The sequence below is a fragment of the Saccopteryx leptura genome, chromosome 2 (assembly GCF_036850995.1).
Source record: "Saccopteryx leptura isolate mSacLep1 chromosome 2, mSacLep1_pri_phased_curated, whole genome shotgun sequence".
Lineage (NCBI taxonomy): Eukaryota > Metazoa > Chordata > Mammalia > Chiroptera > Emballonuridae > Saccopteryx > Saccopteryx leptura.
The window spans coordinates 167,197,808-167,222,762 of NC_089504.1; the positions used below are offsets into that span (position 1 = coordinate 167,197,808).

The 24,955-nt window shown below is 39.6% G+C and overlaps 1 protein-coding gene across 1 annotated transcript in view; it reads right to left on the minus strand.

Annotated features, from left to right (window-relative positions):
* The window catches only part of FLT1 (fms related receptor tyrosine kinase 1), a 227,179-nt gene that overhangs the window by 144,020 nt on the left and 58,204 nt on the right, over window positions 1-24,955 (minus strand). Inside the window, exons 4-10 of the mRNA XM_066369267.1 lie at window positions 14,804-14,928; window positions 11,150-11,312; window positions 10,907-11,043; window positions 8,002-8,176; window positions 6,903-7,020; window positions 4,579-4,748; window positions 3,996-4,155 (exon numbers count right to left, since the gene is read on the minus strand). Coding sequence (XP_066225364.1) covers window positions 3,996-4,155; window positions 4,579-4,748; window positions 6,903-7,020; window positions 8,002-8,176; window positions 10,907-11,043; window positions 11,150-11,312; window positions 14,804-14,928 — 1,048 coding nt within the window. The remainder of the gene's footprint in view (window positions 1-3,995; window positions 4,156-4,578; window positions 4,749-6,902; window positions 7,021-8,001; window positions 8,177-10,906; window positions 11,044-11,149; window positions 11,313-14,803; window positions 14,929-24,955) is intronic.

Below are 24,955 nucleotides of genomic sequence, written 5' to 3' on the forward strand. Positions count from 1 at the left end.
ACACAGGTGAGAGGCACCCAGGCTTCAGGCATGCCACAGAGGTTTAGGTGTACCCTGACGAGCAGCAAGTTTAGGGACAGCTCCTTAGAAGTCATTGCCAGTTGCTGAGGAGGAGAAAAACCCAAATGGCCACATCATTCAGTGTTAATAACTTCTATTTGTGTTACTAAAAACTCTAAAGAAATATTCTAGTTCTACTACTTTACCATCCAAATATGCAGAAAAGTCAAAGGGGGTAAGGTTTTGCTGTTTCTTCTTAGCTCTATAGGGACACAAATTTAAAAGCAACAATTCTTTCCTCCTCTCTTTTACTCCTAATGCTTTCTAAGAACAAATTTTAGGTGAATCCCAAACCACAAAGTTATTCAGTTAAAACATAGCTCAGCAGTTGGCCACATTTTTTTTAAAAAATAGGGTATTTCTGTTAAATTTACTTATGATTCTTAATATCCATAAAGATGAACTAGCTGAGTGTAGTTTGCACAGTTTTAAAATATACTTATATAGTTATTGGATTCAGAAAACTATGCAATTCAAGTTTGAACTTCTTTAACTTATTAGATGCACTAACCGGCTGACCAGGTTAGATACATGAACCAGATGACCGTGTTAACTTAGATACATTACCCAATTAATAAATTTGCATTATTTAAACACATTCTTACCCCTGGCCAGTTGGATCAGTGGTAGAGCATATAGACCTGGCATGTTGATGTCCTGGGTTCAATTTCCAGTCAAGGCACACAGGAGAAGCACCCACCTGCTTCTCCACTCCTTTTCTTTCTCTCTTTTCCCTTCCTGCAGCCATGGCTCAGTTGGTTAGAGCAAGTTGGCCTCGGGCACTGAGGATGGCTCTGTGGCCTCTGCCTCAGGTGCTAACAAGTGGCTTGGTTGCTGAGCAATGGAGCAATGGCCCAAGATGGGCAGAGCATCGCCCCCTAGTGGGCTTGCCGGTGGATCCCCTTAGGGGCACATGCGGGAGTTTGTCTCTCTGCCTCCCCTCCTCTCACTAAAAAAAATAAAAAATAAAATAAAATAAACATATTCTAACCTCAAAACTCAACTAATGTGTTCGTTGTATTTGTATATTGACATGTCCTTTTAATTAGAGCCTAAAATTTAAATACCACAAATTATTCTAATATTCAAGACTAATGTGTATACAGTATGTCCTCACTGAACGTTGATAGGTTCTTGGAAACATATAATGAAACTAGTTTTACCCAGACTAACTGATATAAACAAGAGTTGAGTTCCTACGACATATGTCTAGTCACAAAAAAGTCCTCAAACTTCTAAATAACAACTCCAAATACTTCTAATATCAAGCACTGAAATCCGTGTAAGCTCTACATACATTTAAGAAAAGTCAAGAAAAACAAGTAAGATAATGATTTCCCAACCCACTGGTCACTCTCTGGCAGCCCAGGGCACCAGGCCGGATCCAGGCTAGGCAGAATGCCCTCCATTGCAGGGCTACACATGCCACCCACACTCACTCAGACTGCAGCAAGGGAGATACACCAGTTCACCTCACGAGCACATCTTTGGGAGGGAGAAGGGAGCTAGAGGACCCACAGAAAACCCACAGACATGGGTAGAATGGGCAAACTCCACAGACAGAGGCCCTGGCTAGGAATAAATTTTTTTTTTCTCATCAATGTTATTAGAGTATATTAGTCATCAAATCTCTTCTGATGATCACCCACCAATGCCACTCTACAAATATGTTACTATATAACTCAAAATAAGTAAGATTTAAAAAATTTATAGAATAGAACATCTCTTATTCAAATGTTGCTAACTAAAATTCCTGTCTGCAATGGAATCTAAATGTTAATATAAGCATATAAAATATATTTATTTGAAGACATTATTCAATCAGTTTACCAACTAAAAAATGAGAGCTCTTTATGAATGTGCACACTTTCAACAGCTAATTTCACACAACATGTTTTTTTAAAATGAAACACCATTGAAACAGTTAAAGCTTTTATTTCTGATGTGTTTTATGATTGATAAAAAAATACCTTTAACAAAGATTAAATCTAACGGTCAACAAACATTTATTAAAGATTTAAGGGACTGCTCTGAGTCTTGAGAGAATTCCAAGGAATGAGACATCATTTTGAGCCTTGGCAACATCTGTAACATGATAAAAAGACCCCAAATACTACCAAGAAACTGGGAAAAGAGAGCTAATGTTTACAAAGTTTTTACTTCAGCTGACCACGTTCTCCAAACTCTATTTTATCAGCATTATTCAAACCCATGTTTATAATATTATATTCCATCTATCACTCATAATTGTTATTTTCTAACATAGCTACTAGTTCTAATCTTAAAAAAAAACTGAAATTTTAGATTTTCTATTATAAAAAAATATTTACGGAAGGCTATGTTATTCCATTGTAAATTCAACTCTAAACTTTTATTGAAATCTAATAGCTTAAATTATTTAGTTATTTTTTGCCTGACCTGTGGTGGCGCAGTGGGTAAAGTGTTGACCTGGAAATGTTGAGGTCGCTGGTTCGAAACCCTGGGCTTGCCTGGTCAAGGCACATATGGGAGTTGATGCTTCCAGCTCCTCCCCCTCCTCTCTCTCCCCCCCCCCTCTCCTCTCTAAAATGAATAAATAAAAAATTAAAAAAAATTATTTAGTTATTTTTATTTACATGTTAGGTTAGCACAAATATCTAGACTTTAAAGGAATGGGTCCACAAATAGGAATGCCTGCCCCCAAATTAGCAAAATAATACAAAATCTCAGTATATCTCCCTCTCTTTTGGATTAAATATCCACAGTGGTAAACAAGATATTCAAGATTTGTAAGTTCTCCATATTTTAGATGAGAAATCAGACATATATGAAACAGCTATTTCTCAAGACTTTTATAACTCATCAGTAACATTCAATATCAGAATAATATGCCTTAAATAAAAGATTAAAACACAAAATAAAGAAGAGCTAAAACCACGGAAAGAAAACCAAATAGCCACTTTTGTTTATGCTAGAGTTATATCTTGTTTATTTTTTATCAAGATAACATTTATAATCACAATTCTCCCAAACAGTCTGCAAGTGGGGTTAAAAGCAATAGAGGAAATATTTGGCATAATGACAATTCTTGGGCAATCTCAATATCATCTTATTGTTTCACCTACCAATTCTATTCCTGTCTGTCAAATTAGCTTCCATTAACTATCATTAGTATCATGCCTCTAAACTAAACAAAAACGGGCAAAATATACACAGGATTTGGTCATCAGCAGAGTGCAAGGAAACACTGCATGGTCCACAGAGCTATGGATGTATTCATTCAGCAAATACACAGTGAACCTATACTGAATGACGTGCCCGAAAGACACAGAGGTGCTCTCCATCAGCTCAGAGCTTAGAGAGCAGACAAATGTAGGCAAACCTGGAGACGTGTAACAGTGGGGAACACAAAGTGCTGCTCATACTGGGGAGGGAGAGAGGGGTCAGAGTGAGACAGTCAGGGGGCTTCACAGAGAAGGTGACATGAGAGCTAAGCCTTGGAGGATAAGGAAGGACTTCTCAGGAAACAGAAAATGGGAGAAGCACCTTTCAGACAGACAGAGCATATGAGCAAAGCCTGTGAAAGGTAGTAATAGTCGGTGTTGGGAAGATCTCACATCATACCCAATGTTAAGGGAGGACCAGTGAGGAAGCCAAAATCTGGGGGTCCTCACCTACAAAATAAGAGACTGGCATTCCAACCTGAGCTCTAAATAATAGCTCAGACGGTGGCCTTAATTCTGTTTCTGTGTTCCTAAAACTATACACTAAAGAGAAAAATTAGAAATGGGTAAGAAAGAATAGATATTGCCTACCTCTTCCCAAGGTAGGCAAAGTCTTTGCTCTCAACATACTGCACATTCCATCTGCAAATGCCCATCAGTGTTCATTAAAGAATCTTGAGTCCAAGTGACAAAAAGTATTTGAAAGTTATTCAAGAAACTAACTGTCCTTACCTTGCTTTTGAATGATTATGGTTACAGGGATGCCAGAACCACTTGATTGTAGGCTGAGGGATACCATAAATGGTACAAGTCAGGATTTGTCTGCTGCCCAGTGGGTAGAGAATTGGTTCTGGAAATGATGACACAGCCTTTTCATAAATCTGGGGCTTCACTGGAAAGGAGATGAAGAATAGGACAGAAGTCAAAGAGTTGTTCTCATGGCTTGCTCCTGGACCACAAACAGGAAGAACCACATTGTCACTGATTTCGATGTCAGGGAAATAAACACATGAACAAAAAACCAAATAAACCTTCATATTTGTCATTATAGTGCCATTTTTTTTTTAAGTAGACGTGCTTTCAGAACACTAAAAAAATGATCCCATGGTAGGTGTGATTATAATGATAAAAAGCCATATTACTCACGGAAGATAACAAATAAACATGAAATAGGTATGATGGTGGTGTGAGTGATTTTTAAAATAATTACTTAAAAATTTGTTTTCCTTGATGTTGTCATACTGAATTTTGATTTAAAAATTTTCATTAATTTTACCCCACCAGAGTCAGGAGAAAGTCTGAGTAGTAAACTTACCGTTTATGATTAGAGTGGTCGTGAGGTTTTTAACCACAGTTGACTGCTTTATGCTCAGCAAGATGGTGTAATTCCCTGCGTCTTCGGCAGCTACGTCTTTAATAATTAACGAATAGCCATGAACCCAATAGCGAGCAGATTTCTCCGTCACAGGTAACCCATCTTTTAGCCTGTGGTTAAGTGTATGGTTAGTGAGTCATTTCACCCCTCAGATATCCTTTCAACACTGCCATTTACGTGTGTGAACTCAGATGTATGCGTTCCAAGCCTTTGGTCCTCAGCATTCATTTAAAAAAAACTTAGACACTAACTTTTCAGTAAAGCCAGGTATGATTTTTAGACCAGGAAACACTTACTTATTTGTTGAGAAGAGGTAGAAATAAGCTGAAGAAAGACAGAGAAATGATGTTTCTGTGTACCCACGGGGTTCTGACCACCACTGTGACTTAAGTAGTAACCCAGAAGCACCAGCTGATTCCCTCCAAGATGTTTTCCAGAGTTTTCCATGAGGCTCCACCAGCAATACAAGGGCCATTGTAAGTCAGATCAACTAGATCACTTCTCCAGATAAAAATAAAAATAGACTTTCCTATTGTGATCTCATGTGGCGTTCTTATTAGCTATATAAATGGTCACAGCAGTTGTCCCTTTCAAAAACTGTAGTGAAATCAAGATTATCAAGATTTTCCCCTGAGGAAGAATAGTTAAGGCACAAATCTCATAAACAAAAGGTATAAACTTAAAATAAATTTTAACTTTAAATACGGAATTGTTGCCTAGATATCACGCAGCTGCTCACAGAAGCGAGCGTCGGGAGGCGTGCGGCCTGGCGCTGCCCACTGTCTCTGTGCGCTTGACCCGTCCGGGTCAGCCTTGGCTCCTCCAAATTTTCTATAGAGTTTCTAAAAGATCTCTTTTAACTTTAAAATTCTATCATTTCATTAAATTGTGCAATTTTTGACAGGAGCCCCTTTTCCTCTGTTAGGAACTTGTTGTGTTTTGTATAAAGGTATCTGATCCTGGGAGTGCTGTCTATACCATACACGTGTTACATAGTCCTGTAAACAAATGCCCATTATCAGTGCACCTCAGGTCCAAAGCATTTAAAACAACTGCGCTCTATTCTGTGCTTACAAATATCATCTTAGTATTACTTTAAATTATTTCCCATTAATTAATAAGTCAGTATTTTCAAATATGAATTGATTTTTTGGTTTTGTTTTAGGTCCCTGCTACTTAGTGACTGAAGAAATCAGTACTGTTCAGTAAACACAGATACTCTCAGACATGGAAAGAAGAAATGTACCTCTAGAGAGATTAAATTCCTATTAAGGAATAATGTATACTAATAGGAAGATTACTATTAAACTTTTTAGATATTATGAACCCCTCCCCAAAATCTTTCTTGCTGCAGCAGCATAAGGAGCATAGGGCAAATTTAATTTTCTCTTCAATTACCTATTAACTATTTGAGGAAACTATTAACTATGTTGAAAACAAACATAGTACTCTTATGATATTGAAACCAAAGTCTAATGATAAAGGAAGCAAAGTTGAGAAGATTCTAAAATGGCTCCACTTCTATATTGTATGGTTCTTTTCCTAATCAGTTTTGTACCGTATTCTTTGTTTAAAATGGAATGGTTTGAGCCAACGATATTGGAATTCAAAAGGGCTTTAAAAATGGCTGCAGATTATAACAGATTACATTGTTTCACATCAGGTGTTGTGCTAGCATTAAAAAAATAAAATGCTTAAGGAATTTCTGAATATGCAAACTTTGAGCCAAAAAAAATGTAATTAGTTAAAATAGGTGCATTTGTCCACTCCTGCAGCTGAATAAGTCTTGTCTCTGTAAATGTTTGTTTAATTTTAAAACAAGACTGGAACTTTCAACCCAGCCATATATAAAAGAATTATTTTAAATAATAAAGAAATTATTATCCTTGTCACAAGGGCCCACTTCTCCAGGGTTAATAGAGCATGTTATTTGTTCAGGAGGCTTCCTAGTTGTTCCCTAACATGTTCCATTCAGAGAATGTTGACATCATAGGAAGGTTTAGAGATGCAGAAAGTTAGTATAAACGAACGACTATACTGCATGGGTGTTCAAAACACCCTAATCCCCACTCCATCCTGGCGCTCTGCCCTCCAGCCCTTTCTGCCTACTCCCTCTCAATCCCTCCTTAACACTGTTCTTAGCTCTCCACTGCCGCCTGGGGAGCTTATCTTGATTATTTGTAGGAATTCCAGCTAGTGAGTGTCTGCACCTTCAGACTTACAAAGCTTATCGTGAGCTGATAGGAAAATAATTTTGGTCCTACCATGCTACTTCCGGCAGGGGAAATGCCTTCACTTTCATAGATAGCCGGTAAGACTTCTTGCCAGCTACAGTTTCAAGCACCTGCTCCTTTCGATGTTTCACAGTGATGAATGCTTCATCTTTGAAAAGAGAAATGATCAATATATTAGAAAAGACTAATGTAAGCAAAGCAAAAACAGAAAAACCAACTCACTCCCTCATTGAAAGAGGATGCAACCAATGAATGAATAAATAAAGCTGAATTGTGGTCAATGAGCCAAAATAGTGAACAATGAATAAAATTATTTAAAAAGTACCCTAACTGGTGAAAAACTTTCAAATCAAATGGTTGCAAGTCCCAGAGGCATAAAAGCAGTGTCAGGCCAACAGAAAGTGAAATGCCTTAAATGTCTATATCACAATAGTAAAAACAGTAGAAAGATACTTCTCAAAATCTCCTGGGCCCAATGGGTATGATGAGGCATCCTAAAACAACTAATTTGATATAATAAATCAACCAGAGAAAATCAAAAGAGTATCAAAGGCATAGAATTGTTCTCTGGTTTCTGCTCCTCACACTCTTTCTTTTCAATAGTGGGGATAAATAAGGTTTTCAAGGGTTCTAAAGAGAGTTAAGTATGTTCTGAACAGAATTTGCCTATTGGAATTAAGCAACAATATTAGGATTTCATGAGAGTAAAACCAGGGATAAAACAGTGTTGATTCTAAATAATTTATCACACCAGATTTTTATTTCTCTAAATCATAGTAATACCTCAGAAATATTCCCCTGAAAATAAAGGTAGAAATGATCCACTTTTTTGTTTTGTTTATAAGGAACCTTAAATAAAAGATTTCATATGGATTTTAATGTGACCTAACTGATTTATTATTAACCACATTAAATTTGTAAGGAAAAGATTCTCTGTTCAATTCAAAAGTATTATGTTTAAAGAGCACTTAATGTGATCTGCTTTTTGGCAGGGGGAGGAAGGGGACAATATTGCCTTCATTTGTGACAGTGCTCCTCTTGGCCAAAAGAAAACTGACTTGGTTTATAGACAGCCCTCACCTTGCCCTGCAAATCACAATGACCAGAAAGCAAGGCTTGTGTGGCTTACCATATATCCGCACTGAGGTGTTGACGGATTTGGAGGATGGGCCACTCTTCACGTGACAGATGTAAATGCCTTTGTCTTTGCTCTGCACTTTGTTAATAGTAAGAACACTGTAGAATACATTGGTATGGGCGTTGCCTTGGTCAAATCGTTGTCTTATAGAGGCACTCTTATTTGTCTAGGGAAAAAATGTATAACAAATGTAAAAGTAGTTATTGTTTATGTTTAAAGTGATAGCACTTCTTGGATTATTCCCAAGATCAACATATGATGGTGAGAAGCAAACACACCTGGAGCAAGAGGTTGGAAATGACGTCTCTGTCTGGACATTTCAAATATGCACCGTGGTGGCATTTTTTGAGCACTTCCTCTTCGTCAAGTGGACTTTCACATACATTATCTCAACTGGTTTCACCACTACCCAGTCAGATTGGCGGGATTATTGTCCTTTTACAGGTGGACACCGAAGTGTCAGAGACCCCAACCAAAGTAGCCCAGAGCTAGGTTGTGGGAGTAGAAATCTAGAGTCTTCTTTCCAGCACACATACCTCTCTAACAGTAACATGTCTCTAAACGTAGCCCGCACACACAAACACAGGCAATAATCATCTTTAGCAATTGTTTTCAATGACAGTGTTTCTTTTATAAATCACTGTGTGAGTTTTCTTCTGCTTCCTTAATTGAATTGAAGGAAAAGATTCATGGTGAGTCCTGGCCACACCTACTAAGGTGTAACATTTCCAACTTCATAATTTCATCGTTTGAGCAATGCTTGCCAATTTCTCCTAAATTTCACTAAATAGATCTGGGGACATGCAAAACCATCCACACGGTTCTCCAATACTTGGGGGACGCTGCCTCACATTTGCCCCAGGGAAGACCCAGAGCAGGCCCCGGTGTCTGCCCTGTACCGGCCACAGGGGCCGCTCCTAGTTTTGAGTCGGGATCACATGGCCTTCCCCTTTCATGACTCATTCCTCTTTTTTTTTTATTTTTTTTTTATTTTAGAGAGGAGAGAGAGAGAGAGAGAGAGAGAGAGAGAGAGGAGAGACAGAGAGAGAGAGAAGGGGGAGGAGCTGGAAGCATCAACTCCCATATGTGCCTTGACCAGGCAAGCCCAGGGTTTCGAACCAGCGACCTCAGCATTTCCAGGTCGACGCTTTATCCACTGCGCCACCACAGGTCAGGCCTCATTCCTCTTTTTTTAAGCGTTACATTTTATAGCACATATTATGATATTTCCTTCTCTCAATTCTTCTTCATCAGGGGGCATGCAGAAAAGACTTTGGAGACTGTCTAGAACTGATCTCTAAGTCTTGAACTTCTCTCCTCTGCATCGTGTTTAATAACTGCTACCCACCTGCCCTTTCACTGCCTTGTCGGAACAGACGCACGTGTAGGCCATTTCCGTCACTATCAGCAGTAACCAGGGAGAAAATGTCAATCTCCAATATCAAAACTCAGACAAGCCATCCCCGAAAATAACAGATGGAGGGACTCTGAGCAATTTTGGTTAGAGAAGGGTTAGTTCCCCCTTCTCCCTTTGAGAATGCTTTCCTTCCCTAGTCTGAGTGACACTGACACTGCTTCTACCTGGAAAAACAACCAATCCTGTGGATTTGAGTTGAGTTGTCTAGTACTGTAACTACCAGCCACATGTGGCTATTTGTTAAAGGTAAACTAAATTAAAAACCAAGTTCCTCAGTTACACCAGACCCATTCTGAATGCTCATTATCCAGCTGCGGCGGTGGTTGCTGCCTTGGACAGCAGAGAGAGAGAACCTCCCCATCACAGAAAGTTCTACTGGGCAATGCCAGTGTAGAGGGCACGGGCTTCCAATAGATGTGTTATCATACTCTTACTTAGAGTAGCAACACTAACAGGGTAAAAGTTTCTTCCCTCTTGGTATTTATTGAGAATATTTGATTGATTGAGAGTATTTGATTTCTGTCAAAACCCAGAAAATATTGTCACAAGTGATAGCATTTTTTAAAAAAATGAAACAATACCACTTTCTAGGAAATACTTTGACTAATGAGTCAATGTGTCCAAACAGGGCACTTGTCACACCTTTTTGTCACTAAGTTATTCAATTTACATGGCAAATAATGTTGATGGAAAACAATAGTTTGGGGCTGATGCATTAAACTTTCATACATAATTTAATCATGAGTGAACCTGGTGATCTGAATGGCATAACAGATGACTGACTGCACTTGGGACATGCCACATAAATCAAACTGACACACAAGAAGTGGGGGCTGGAACTACTGTCAAACATTTCTGAACGGTTTACCGTAAGTTCCCCATCTACACATTTTTAAAATAATTATTGTTTGCAAGGACGTTTACTTTATATAAGGGAACCTAATCCAGTCTTCATTCTTCTCATTTTTCTTAAGGACAGAATTGCTCCTTTGTCACTTGACAAATGAAACACTGGATGGCTGTGTTGTATTATCTTTTCCAAACATGCTCCAATCAGGTGCCTGACTGTCTGCCAGTATCTTAAATCAATGCGCTGACAGCAACTTTTTGTTGTTGTTGTTACAAAAGATAGTCTCTGCCTGGCATTAGTGATAAATTTCTCTCTCATCTCTAAATCCTAGAGAATGGTTTCCAAGGATTAAACAAACTCCTTTTCCACCCAGAACCATGCAACAGAAATACCAGTCTATACACTTCAAAACAAAACCTCCAGACATCCAAAGACCATATCTACACATATCATACTAATGAAATGCCAGGCTAGGAAAGCACCCAAACCAAACCCAAAGCTTCTTCACTGACTCAAACTGCCACAGGTGTTAGAATATTCTGAATTTTCCACAGCAAAAACAGAGTGGCATTTCATTTACTAGAAACAAATACTATCCTACAGAAGAAATAAAAAAATTGGTCACTCACTTTACCAGGGTAACTCCAGGTCATTTGAACTCTCGTATTGAAGGGGGTGGTAGCAGTACAGTTGAGGGTAAGGGTGTGACCTTTAAGTAACTTGACGGGGCTTGGTGTGCTCATTTGGACGTCTAAGATTATATTGGCTGCAAGCATAAGAAATAACAATTTTTTAAGAATCAAGGTTTCATTAAGCAGATTAAACCATTGAGCATTTTTGGTTTATGTTCACGTCGTTGGAACATCACTTACTTTGTCTAAATGTGAGATAGTTTGTCTGGTACAAATGTCCATTGACTGTTGTTTCACAGGTCAGAAGCCCTATTTCTTTGTATGATGCATTTGAAATTATAAAGCCCTTTCTACTGTCCCAAGTTATTCTTTTTCCATCTGGGATCAGAGTGTCAAGCGGAAACTGAAAAGGAAGAAACATGGTTCAACAAAATCATATTAACATTGTGGCAATTCAAGTCTCACTGATAATTCATGAAAACATAATTTCTATCTAAAATAAAAATAGCACAGGTAAAAATTCCAGCTTCTTAAAAGCGGCTTTTTAGTTTTCTCTGCATGTAGCAAGATATATATTTATTATGATAAATTAGAGTAATTATGTTAATTGATTATCCACCTTAGCAGCAATCTGCACACACCTAGGACGGACCTAGTTGTCATGTCAGACGTGTAGTGGGAACCTGTTATCTCTTTGGCCTCCGGGAACCTCTGCAATAAACTGGCCTGATATTCACGAGAAACCAATTAGTAGTTTTTTCCACTGGGGCTGCCAGGTGATCCTCATGAATGTCTCTATCTGGAGCTGTTAACAAGCTATAACTTGTCCTTCTTCTTCACATGATTCACCACAGAGGCGATGCTCTTAAAAGGACTTGAAATCATTCCAGATCCTTCAATATTCAGATCATCCACTGGGTTGTCTTTCTGAGAAGGTTGAGGGGGCTGACTGCCTCTGGAAGGGACCCTTGGTCCCCTGTCCCCGAGCTGACGCTGCTGACAGTGAAGACAGCCACCAACAGATGTGGAGGCCCAAGGCACTGTGATGGATGGGGTGGTCGCCAGTTCTTCAAAGCATTTCCAAGCAGTGAGTCCAAACAAAAGAAAAAAAAAAAAAGAATCTAGGCTCTGATTCTCCCCTTATGCCTTCTAGACCCCAAAGACTTTTTAAAAGACTGCAATATAAACAGTCTACCTTAGAATTAGACCTTATAAAAGGTCACTGCTCAACCTGACCTTGGTGGTGCAGTGGATAAAGTGTCGACCTGGAACTTTGAGGTCACCGGTTCGAAACCCTGTACTTGTCTGGTCAAGGCACATATGGGAGTTGATGCTTCCTGCTCCTCCCCCCTTTTCTCTCTCTCTGTCTCTCTCTCCTCTCTAAAATGAATAAATAAATTAAAAAAAGGTCACTGCTCCACAGAGGGACCGGCCAAATTGCCCCGATGCCAGGTTGCCAGCTCAGGTTCAGAGCAGTACCTGCCCTCTGACTGCCACTAGTTTTTGTTCCAACTTGGAAAAGGAAGACAAAGCCAAACGGCACGAAGTTTCAAGTCTTTTCTATCTTCTTTTAAAATGTACACCTCACATCACTCTATCCATTTATCATTTGTTTATATTGCTTGTTGAAGAAACTAATCAGCTGGGATTTGTGGTCCTGAGGCTGAATAGCTATTCCAAAATCACCAGTGCCTCTGTCCCAGTGAATGTGTCTGGCCATGTGGCTATGTCACCTGAGTGTCACCTGGGTTTGAAATGGATTGTACCCTGTTAATGAAGAACAGAAAGTGCCTGAAGGGGCTAATTCATCTTTTTCTAAATCAGGATTGTATTTGAAAACTTACGAATGCTTTGCATTCGGTGGGGAAAAAACAGCTTTGTCTTCTGACTTAATGCAATCTACTATGGGAAAAACTCAGAAAAATGTAAGCCAGAGATTGAAATCATGATGCCTTAATTATATTGGAAAACAAGCCTGCACTGAATCAGAAAGACAGTTTTGCTGATGAAGTCCTCAGCACACCTTAAAGAGAGGAACATTTCCTCGAAGGTGTTTATCTTATTCTAAAGTACTCAGTACTGCCCCAGTAGGATTTCACTGACAAATTTCTTTATTTCTAGCTGACAAGAGCTCAAATGGCAAAGGACTGTGCTGCTCATCAGCAGTGGCCATGGCTGCGTGCGCCCTGAGGAGGTGCATGTGGGGTGAACTTGGAAGGAATCTCTGTCGGAGGCTGACATTGGCTGGGCCAGAGCAGGTGTGGGAAAAGGAGAGTGAAGGGTGACAAACTGGAGGAAAATGCCTGACAAGAAATAGAAGGGAAAGTCCTTATATTAATCATGCACCAGGCACTCCACTAAGTGCTTTCCATAGATGACCTCACTTTGTCTTCCTGATCACCACATGAGGCGGGCACTGCTGTGGTCACTCCTGTCTCTAAAATGAGAAAACTGAGGCAGAGAGTGGGTTGATTACTTGCCAGTTTGTCCAGCAGGTAAGTGTAGGGTGATAAGAAGCCATACAGGGAGGCCTGGGTCTCTGCTCTTAACCACACTGGGCCTCCCCCTCTGCATACTAGGCACTCACAGAGGGGTGGCAAGAGCAGCTAAGCAGAAGTCAGGATATGAGTTCCAGTGCCCAGTATGGTCCCGGGACTCCCTGAGAGCCTCTGGTGTTTTCTTCCACCAATGAAGTTAGACTCTTCTGCTGCTTCCAGCTCTGACACACGAAGATCTTATATTTCCTGGCAATGATAGCAGGTGTAACGGAAGCCCAAATCTGTCTCTGATGGACTGTATTGAGGACTTAACATTAACAATGTAGGGGAGTGAATGCAAAGGAAGAAGACAGAGACATGCAGGTTACATTTCAGTATTCAGGGTTAGTAGGTGATACTAAAAATCACTCTATCGCCTGACCCGTGGTGGTGCAGTGGATAAAGCGTCGACCTGGAAATGTTGAGGTCGCCGGTTCGAAACCCTGGGCTTGCCTGGTCAAGGCACGTATGGGAGTTGATGCTTCCAGCTCCTCCCCCCTTCTTTCTCTCTGTCTCTCTCTCCTCTCTCTCCCTCTCTGTCTCTTTCTCTCCTCTCTAAAAATGAATAAAAAAAAAATCACTCTAAACTTTTCCACTTGGCTACCACCCCACCCCCACACATCCTACATAGCTGTTGTGTGGTGGGACAGCCTTAACTTTTTCTCTTAAAGCTCTGAGCTTTCGAGATTCACCAGTTTTTCATTTTAGGAGCTTTTATCCAATTCTGAGTCTTAATGTACTCCTCAACTCGTACTGCTGAGAGTTAGTGGAACTGACAAAGTATAGCTTTTGCTTTTATTAAATTCTACCATAAATCTTTTTCCTTCTCTTCATGCACAACTTAGAATATAACAGGAAGAAAAATCTCATTATAATATTCTCTCCCTTAAGAGGCTAAGTTTGGATGCCCAGCAGGAGAACAGCCTTCTGTTACCAGGAATTTCCCAGTTCAGACCACAGGTGGGAGCTCTGGGGGATCAGGCACCCACCTGCCTGGTCTGTCTTTAGCAAAAATCTGGATTAATCACTCTCTGTCCAGTTATTAATTTGTGAAAACAATATAATTGCTTTTTTTTCACAGTTGCAGATATTTGGATTTGTGGCAAATGCAAAATTTTTTATGACTTTAGTTCTTTCATTAGTCACATAATGCTTAAGACACCATTTTATTCCATTTGAATACATGCATGGGTATAACTTCCAGCACTTATGCTCTATAGTAAAAGGATGTTACTAAAAAGCCTACCGAGAAGCCCAATGTCTGTAGGAAATTTATTCTGCAGATATAAGATATCAAAAAATTTGTTATGCTCATTTGCAGTAAAAATATTCTGAGAATATCATTGCTTAACTTTACCTTTTTTAAAGTAACAGTGACGTTTGGGGATGTAACCCGGCAGGGAATGACCAGCTCTCTTCCTTCAGTCATGTATACCATCTCAGGTATTTCACTGTGCATCTCTAGGAAAGGTCTACCTGTATCTGAACGAGAAGAAAATGGAGAAGTAGTCGTACATACATAAATGATTATATTACAAACATTTAGACCGGGTAGCTGGCCAGGCAATATGGACACTGCCATAGTACGTCATTTCTCCTTGATGTAATCCATAAATTCATATTCTTGTCCCTAAATCTGGCTTGCTGTGGTTCTGCCCAGAAAAAGAATGCTTCTCTAATACAATGAATTACTCATTCAGGTTTTAGCCTAAGATAAGATTACCCTAATGGCCTAATATGTAATTGTGATACAGGGAGGTGGGCATTGTTCAGACTACTAGAGGGAAAGCCATAAAATGCAAGTGAGAGAGATAGGAGACTATTCTGCATAAACTTCTTGCCAGAGCTGTGCTAAGTGCTTCAGGAAGCCCCTCCAGAGCCTTTGTAAGAAGCCAAAGGAAGGTGCAGTGATCAGCTGTCTTTGAGCACATATGACACAGATAAAAATAGTAGGAAGGTGTCAAATTGAAGATGGGATTAGCATTTGAATGACCAAAGCATGAGTTAAAGGTTTTCTAAACCTTTCCAAGCAGATTAATAATAGGGTGACCAGTCGTCCTCCTTTAGGGAGGACAGTTCTTCTTTTGTAAGTTCCGTCCTCCTTCGAAAAGTGTCCTTCTACACATCCTCCTTTCTGATATTGGAAGACTAATCTGTAAATGTCTGTACTTGATCAACTCAGAGTCGATCCATTGTGTGTGATGTGACGTATTTGTATCTAAATGAGTACTTTTTCCTTAAAATTATTATTAAAAATTTATAGGCATGTAAGCATAATTACAATATAAAATATTACAAATGTTTTTTATTAATTTTAGTGGGGTGACATTGATAAATCAGGGTACATATGTTCAGAGAAAACATCTCTAGGTTATTTTGACATTTGATTATGCTGCATTCCCATCACCCAAAGTCCAATTTTCTTCCGTCACCTTACAAATGTTTTTATTATGCATTTATCATATAATAGTGTAGTATTACTGCAATGAATAAAATGTTTCTTTTATTTACAATATTATTTTTTTCAATTTATTTTTGTCCTCCTTTTCATTGTAAAAAAGTTGGTCACCTTACTAATAATAAATCCAAACGTCTGAGCTACTAGGGAGTGGGGGGGCTGGGGAAGTGGTAGTGAATATTGCATTTATTATACACACGGAAGGTCTATTTCTTTGGTATGCACCACTTCCCTGCTAACAGAAAATACGAGCAAGTGCATGCAAAGAGATCAGGAAAAGGCTTTAAATTGTCACCAAGATACCACCTTTTAAAGTATGGCACTTGGCCATTAGGATTCAAGCCACCTGTTCAGCTTCCCTGTAATTCCTCTGTGGACAAGAATGAGCATCAGATCCTATTAGAAACATCCTGCCATGTACCATACCCTTGCCTTTGGTAATCCATTGACAGCGACCTTTTCAGGAGTTACTGTGTTCCTATCTTCCCCCCTTGGTTTCAGCCTGAGTTGCCCAAATGGGAAGAAGTCCTATGTGAACTCTCTCTGTCTGGGCCTGAAAGAACTAATTAGGCCCCACCTGCTTGCTGGAATTGATGAAGCTCATTCTGATGCAGAGTAGAGAATGAATTGGAGAAACAAGAGCAGTAAGTAGGCAGTGATTGCCAAGACTCGATGGTGGCTATAGAGGTTGTTACAGGCTGAACTGTGTTTCCTCCTAAAGGACATGTCTAAGTCCTAACCCCTAGTACATCAGAATATGAAATCATTTGGGTCAAATAGGGTTACTGCCGATGAAATTACTTCGGTTAAGTAAGGTGGAGTTCTCATCTGGTGTGACTGGGGTCCTTATAAAAGGTTGGCCATTTGAAGACATGACAGGGGTGAATGTCAGGAGAAGACAAAGGCAGAGACTGGAATCATGAAGCTTTAAGTCAAGGGATGCCAAGGACAGCCAGGTGCCAGCAGAATGTCAGGAGCAACGTGGAAGGATGCTCCTCCCTCCAGGTTTCAGGGCCCTGTTGACACCTGGATTTCAGACCTCTAGTTTCTAGAATGTGTGACAATAAATTCCTATAGTTTTAAGAAAAACAAAAAAGTGCCATTGCTGACATTGTTGTAGCCTGCTGAGGATGGGATGCTTTGAAGCACAGTAGAGAGGGCCCTAGAGAGACTCTATCATCACAGACCACCACATATGTCCCTAGATGCCTAAATAATTCCAACTTTTGGGAAGCCTTGCAGGCTAGCCATAGCCCATCTTAGGGCATTCGCAGCAACATCCCCAGCATTCTTTTATGACAACACTTAACACACTGACACTGAACTGACAGTATACTTCTCTGGCTGCACATTGGACGATGAATTCTTAGAGGAGAGGAAATAGAGGAAAAACTGCTTAATGTATATTAAATGAATGAATGAACGAAGAGCTGTCCAACCTCATCACTTTAAAGATGAGAAAACAGACATGAAAACAGATGAAATGAGCTTTCTAGACACAAGCAGAGCCAGCCTGAAGGCCAGTTTCTACTTAGGGCTCCCCCACAGAAGGGCTGTAGGTGGCAACTGGTTTTTGGAAATGGGGCTGATTTTCATACATTCAAGGGGAAGTATATGGCATGTTATACAATCTTAGGGTTAGAGGAATTCTGAGAAGAGGGCGATCAGTAGGAGGAAGGGCTGGGCAGGCAGATTTAGGACAGGGCCGTTCAGAAGTAGAGAGTCAGAGGGAGGCAACAGATCATGGTGATTAAGAGCACACACTCTACAACAGGGGTCCCCAAACTACGGCCGGCGGGCCACATGCGGCCCCCTGAGGCCATTTATCCGGCCCCCGCTGCACTTCCGGAAGGGGCACCTCTTTCATTGGTGGTCAGTGAGAGGAGCACATTGACCATCTCATTAGCCAAAAGCAGGCCCATAGTTCCCATTGAAATACTGGTCAGTTTCTTGACTTAAATTTACTTGTTTTTTATTTTAAATATTGTATTTGTTCCCGTTTTGTTTTTTTACTTTAAAATATATGCAATGTGCATAGGGATTTGTTCATAGTTTTTTTTATAGTCCGGCCCTCCAACGGTCTGAGGGACAGTGAACTGGCCCCCTGTGTAAAAAGTTTGGGGACCCCTGCTCTACAACCTGGGTCTGAATCCCAGCTCTGCCCTTACTGGTTGTGAGACCTTGAGCAAACCATCTTACCCTCTGTGCCTTGCTCATAAAATCTACTTCAAAGGGTTACATGAGACTTACGTGAATTAATATACATTAAGTGCTTAGAATGGTGCCTGGTAGATAGATAGTACTATATATATGTTAGCTGTTATTTTTCTTTTTATTATTATGAGAAATCTGAACTTGTGGAGAGTGGGGTTAGGATATGTGAAAAGCACAAATTATACTCACAATCTTAACTATTAAAAGTATAAATATACATTCATATAATGGTACAAAAAGAGACAAAATGTATACACTAAAATGTTAATGATTACCTCTGAGTAGTGGTTTCATGGGTTATTTGCTCATTTACCTTCTTCTATATTTGTCATATTTTCTAGAATGATTGTGTATTTTTCATAACATTTTTAAAATTATTGAATTTAAGTCTCAAATTATAAAGCACCATCCATTTTTACTTGAAGAAAATATAAAATTGGCAATTGATTTACTTTAGTTTTGTCCAATATAATAGAATGAGAGATTAACTATCACAGTTAATAGTTATAAGTCTTTTGGGAGAGCTCAGTGTGTACAGTCACATATGCAGAGAGGAAAAGTTAATTATACAGGGACAAAGAGTCATTATCAGCACGAAATTCCTCCCCTAAATAAAACTGCTGAGCTAGACATTTGGGCAGAGACTATTGGGATTTGATCACTCCTTTCCTTCCTTCTGTGAGTCTATATTTTTGTCTCCTTTGTGAGTCCCAAGGTAAACATAAACACCAGGAAATAGTTTAATTCATGCAACTAAACTGTAAATCCTTCACATTTAATTTACTGTCTCCTTAAGCAATCATGTTCAACCAAGGACACTGGCATAACAGCTCTGGCAGGAAACAGTAAACATCAGTGTAGCCATTTCTAGGCTAATGAATGCCAATCACAAATGAAAACGGAAGAGGCTCATTCAATGTACCTTTGGATTTCTACTTACTTTCCCTTTGTCTCTTTGGATCCCCAAATGTGTGAATTTTACTACAGCTATTGGCCTGTAAAAGCCAATACCAATTTCAGTACTGGGCCCACTGCAATTCTGTTCAAAGAGGTCAGAATCTCAATGAGTTGTGTCCATCCTAACATAATTCAAAACACATTATCTGTATCACGATTACAGTAGCATTATAAATCTACTGTGTTTGCAAATGGGCTCATGGAAGAAAAGACACAGCCATATACCCTCACAAACAGTATTCTCTGGGCTTAGTCATACTGTGTTTCCTCTGCAGTTTGCTTCGAGGAAGGGCTAAGAATAAACTTGCCTGATACATTAGAATACAAACACTTTTTGTTTTGTAGGATCATAGATACAGAAGAGGTCACGGTTCCATTAATATCACCAGTAAAACCACTTACTATTCCCGTAGGACACATTTGTCTTTGTCACAAAATTAAAAATGACTTCCAAACCCAGACACAGAGTGGTTTCCTGAGACCAAATTGGCTAGCTATTGAAAGAGTGGGGAAGAGCTGCTCCAAAACTGCCAGTGTCCTGGTGGTGCAGACACAGTGTCACCAGGGGCTCATGCCAACACATAGCTAGGTAAAGGTCATGCTACCCTCTTCTCTCTGAACTCTTGGAGCTCAGCGCTGTGACAGGAAACTGGCTCAGAATATAATTTTCTCATCCAATAGAAGCATCTGAGCTGTCATCCTTCACAACAAGTGGGCTCAGAGACCGGGAAAGATCAAACAGGGACCCTCACTCTGAGTGCATTACATCTATTTTTTTGTTTTCCTTCTTTCTTAGGAAATCTGCAATCACTCTGGCCCACTAGGGCACACAGACAGAGGCCCCAATGTGCCATCCTCACTCTACCATTTCTCAGTGGCATCACCTGGGAGTTTTCTACTGAGTTCAGAGCAAGTGAATGACCCAACGAATTCAGGGAGCTCTTCTGACTTGAGGAGTTCAAGAGTAAATATCTTGTTTCCTAGCACTTGTTTATTCCTATGATTTTTATAAACATTTCCTGATTTCTTTTTTTTTCAATTTAATTTTCTTACTTTTTTTTTTTTTTAATTTTTTTTCCCTGTATTTTTCTGAAGCCGGAAGCAGGGAGAGACAGTCAGACAGACTCCTGCATGCGCCCGACCAGGATCCACCCGGCATGCCCACCAGGGGGTGATGCTCTGCCCCTCCGGGGTGTCGCTCTGTTGCGACCAGAGCCACTCTAGTGCCTGGGGCAGAGGCCGAGGAGCCATCCCCAGGGCCCAGGCCATCTTTGCTCCAGTGGAGCCTCGGCTGCGGGAGGGAAAGAGAGAGACAGAGAGGAAGGAGGGGGGGGGGAGAAGCAGATGGGCGCTTCTCCTGTGTGCCCTGGCCGGGAATCGAACCCGGGACTCCTGCACGCCAGGCCAACGCTCTACCACTGAGCAAACCGGCCAGGGCCTTTTCTTACTTTTATGTCATGGTAATGAAGACTTCTAAAAGGGGATATGATTTAAATTTATTGAGGATGAAGTGAAGAGGACAAGGAACTAATTAAGCAATCCCATGAACAGGGTTCTAGCTAGATGAAAGAGTTTCACATCACATGGGTCTTTGTGTTGTGGACCATATCTAGCACCCAAGGAGGACCTGTTGACTGGTGAAATATTTCATTTGAAATATGAGCCAAAAAGAAAGAAAACAAGCAATTCTTTCATTGACTTAGCCTGCCCATCAAAACCTTTGAGCATTCAAATCAGAGCTTTGGAGCAACCACAAAAAAGCTGAACTAGCTATACTAATATTAGATAAAATAGGCTTTAAGAGTGAAAATGTTACTAAAGAGGAACATTTTATAATAATAAAAGAATCAGCAACCAGGAAGTTATAATAATTAGAAATATATATGCAATTAACAAGAGAGCACCAAAATACATGAAACAAAACTGGCAGAAATGAAGAGAGAAATAGACAATTCAAAAATAATAAGATTTTAGTATCCCACTTTCAATAATAGGTAGAAAAACTAGACAGAAAATTAAAACGGAAGTAGAGGACTTGAACAACACTAATAACCACTCAGACCTGACAGACATTTATAGGATACTCCACCCATCACAGCAGGATATACATTCTTCTTTAGCGGCCGTAGAAAATTCTCTATATGCTAGGCCATGAAACAAACCTCAATAAATTTAAAGGGTTAGAAATAATACCAAGTATGTTCTCTGATTACAGTGAAATAAAATAAGAAATCAATAATAGAAAGAAAATTGGGAAACTCACAAATATGTAAAATGAAACAACATACTCTTAAATAACTAATGAACCAAAGAAGAAATCAAAAGGGAAATTAAAACACTTTGAGATGAATGAAAATAAAGACACAACATGCCAAAACTTATGGCATGGGCTAAACCAGGGGTCCCCAAACTTTTTACACAGGGGGCCAGTTCACTGTCCCTCAGACCGTTGGAGGGCCGGACTATAAAAAAAAAACTATGAACAAATCCCCATGCACACTGCACATATCTTATTTTAAAGTAAAAAACCAAAACGGGAACAAATACAATATTTAAAATAAAGAACAAGTAAATTTAAATCAACAAACTGACCAGTATTTCAATGGGAACTATGCTCCTCTCACGGACCACCAATGAAAGAGGTGCCCCTTCCAGAAGTGCTGCGAGGGCCGGATAAATGGCCTCAGGGGGCCACATGTGGCCCACAGGCCATAGTTTGGGGACCCCTGGGCTAAACAATGTTCAGAGGGAAATTTACAGCTGTATCCCTAGATTGAAAAAGGAGAGATCTCAGATTAATATCCTAATCCTCCACTTTAAAATTCTATGTAAAGAACAGCAAACTAAAACTAAAGAAAGCAGAAGGGAAAAAATAAAAGATTAGAGTGGAGATTAACAAAATAGAGAACAGAAAAAAAAAATAGAGAAAATCCATAAAACCAAAAGCTAGATCTTCAGAAAGGTAAACACAATTGACAAACCTCTAGCCAAAAAAACAAGGAAAAAAGGACGACAAATAAATAAAATCAGAAATGAAACAGTAGACATTGCTACTGATGACATTATTAAAATAAAAAGCATGATAAAGGGATATTCTAATTGTATGCCAACAAATTAGAAAACAGATGAAATGGGCAAGTTCTGGAGAGTGATAAAACTAACTCAACAAGACACAGACAACCCAAATAGACCTATAGATATAGAGATTGAATTCGTATTTAAACTGCCAACAAAGAAAAGCCCAGGACCAGGTGTCAAGTGAATTCTATCGAAGAACACCAGTTCTTCACAAACTTTTCAGAAAAATAGAACAGAAGGGAAAATTTCCTAATTTTTTCTAAGGGGATATTATCATCCTGATACCAGAACCAAAGACATCACAAGGAAACTACAGATTGATCAGTATCTTTTATGATGTGGATGCAAAATAAAATAAAAAATAAAATAAAATAAATAAAAGAAAAGAAAAGAAAAAAGAAAAAGAGAGATAATAATAAGAAAAAGATCTCAACAAAATACTAGCAAACTGAATATATAAAAATAATTATATCCCCAAATGAGACTCATGGACATAGATAAAAGTAAAGTGGTTACCAGGAGAAAGAGTGAGGGGAGAGTAATAAAGAGGGACAAATACACGGTGACAGAAAATGACATGACTTTAATTGATAGGTACACAACACAATCAACAGTTCAAATGCTATAGAAAAATTTATCTAAAACCTATGTACACTTTTTATCAATGTTACTTTGATAAATTTAATTTTCTAAATAAATTTAAAAATAGTAGCCATCCTAAAAAAAAATTATATCCCATGACCAAGTGTAATTTGTTCCTGGAATGCAAAAACTGGTTTTTTATTCAAAAATAAATGTCAGTAATATACCATATCAATAGAATAAAAAACAAACACCGCATGATCATTTTATCAGATGCAGAAGATGCATCTAATGGCAACATTGAAGCCTCTTTCATAAAAACATTCAACAAACTAAGACTACAAGAGAACTTCTTCAACCTAATAAAGGGTATCTACAAAAAAATAACATCTAATATCATACTGAACACTGAAATACTGGATACTTTTCCCTTGAGATTAGGAACAAAATAAGGTTGTCCACTCTGCCACTTCTATTCAACATCATACTGCAGATGCAACAGCTATTATAAGAGTGCAATAAACATTCTGGCCAATACAATTAGGCAAGAAAAAGAAATAAAATACACCCAGATTTGAAAGAAAAAAGTAAAAATATCTCTATTTTTAGATGACACAATTTTGTATATAGAAAATCCTAAGGAATCCACTAAGAAACTACTAGAACTACCAAATGAGTTCAATGAAATTGCAGGATCCAAGATCAATGAACAAAATTGAATTCTATTTCAATATACTTGTGATGAGCAAACTGAAAATAAAATTAAGAAAACAATAGCATCACAAAGAAAAAAAGTATTTAGGAATATATTTAACAAGAGAAGCATAGTCTGACCAGGCAGTGGTGCAGTGAATGGAGCATCAGACGAGGACACGAAGGACCCAGGTTCGAGACTTTGAGGTCACCGGCTTGAGCATGGGCTCATCTGGTTTGAGCAAGGCTCATCAGATTGAGCCCAAGGTCGCTGGCTTGAGCAAGGGGTTATTTGGTCTGCTTTAGCCCCCTGGTCAAGGCACATATGAGAAAGCAATTAATGAACAACTAAGGTGCCACAACAAAGAGTTGATGCTTCTCGTCTCTCTCCCTTTCTGTCTGTCTGTCCCTGTCTGTCCCTCTCTCTGACTTTATCTCTGACTCTCTCTCTCTCTCTCTCTCTCTCTCTCTCACACACACACACACACACACACACACACACACGAGAAGCATAAAACTTATACTTTGAAAGCTAAAAAAATTAATTGTGTAGCCCTGGCCGGTTGGCTCAGTGGTAGAGCATCGGCCTGGCGTGTGGGGGACCTGGGTTCGATTCCCGGCCAGGGCACATAGGAGAAGCGCCCATTTGCTTCTCCACCCCCCCTTCCTCTCTGTCTCTCTCTTCTCCTCCCGCAGCCAAGGCTCCATTGGAGCAAAGATGGCCCGGGCGCTGGGGATGGCTCCTTGGCCTCTGCCCCAGGCGTTGGAGTGGCTCTGGTCGCGGCAGAGCGAAGCCCCGGAGGGGCAGAGCATCGCCCCCTGGTGGGCAGAGCGTCGCCCCTGCTGGGCGTGCCGGGTGGATCCCGGTCGGGCGCATGCGGGAGTCTGTCTGACTGTCTCTCCCCGTTTCCAGCTTCGGAAAAAAAAAAAAAATTAATTGTGTAAAGAAATCAAAGATCAAGGTAAATGAAAAAAATCAAATGTTCATGCATTGGAAGACTTTCTATTGTTAAGATGATCTATAAATTCCATGAATTTGATCTATAAATTTCATGTCATTTTTATCAGACTCCCAGCTGACTTCTTTGTAGAAATTGACGAGCTGATTCTACAATTCAGAATTGCAAGGGCCCTGAATAGCCAAAGCAATCTTGAAAAAGGAAAACAAAGTTGGAGGACTCATACTTCTCAATATCAAAAGTTACTACGAAAGCCATAAACAACAGTGATTAAGACGGTGTAGTACTGGCACAAGGATAGACATAGAAATCAGTGGAGTGAAAGTAAGGGCCCTGAAATAAGCCCATGAGCCTGTGGTCAGCTGATTTTCAATAAGGGTGCCGATACCACTCAATGGGGAAAGGATAGTCTTTTCAACAAATGGTGCTGGAGCAATGCCACAAAACAGTGGAGCTGGACCTGAACACAACACACAGAGGATCAAAGACCTGGACGTAAGTGCTAAAACTGTAAAACTCTTAAAAGAAACCAAAGAGGTAAATCCTTAAATCTCAGATTTGGCATTGG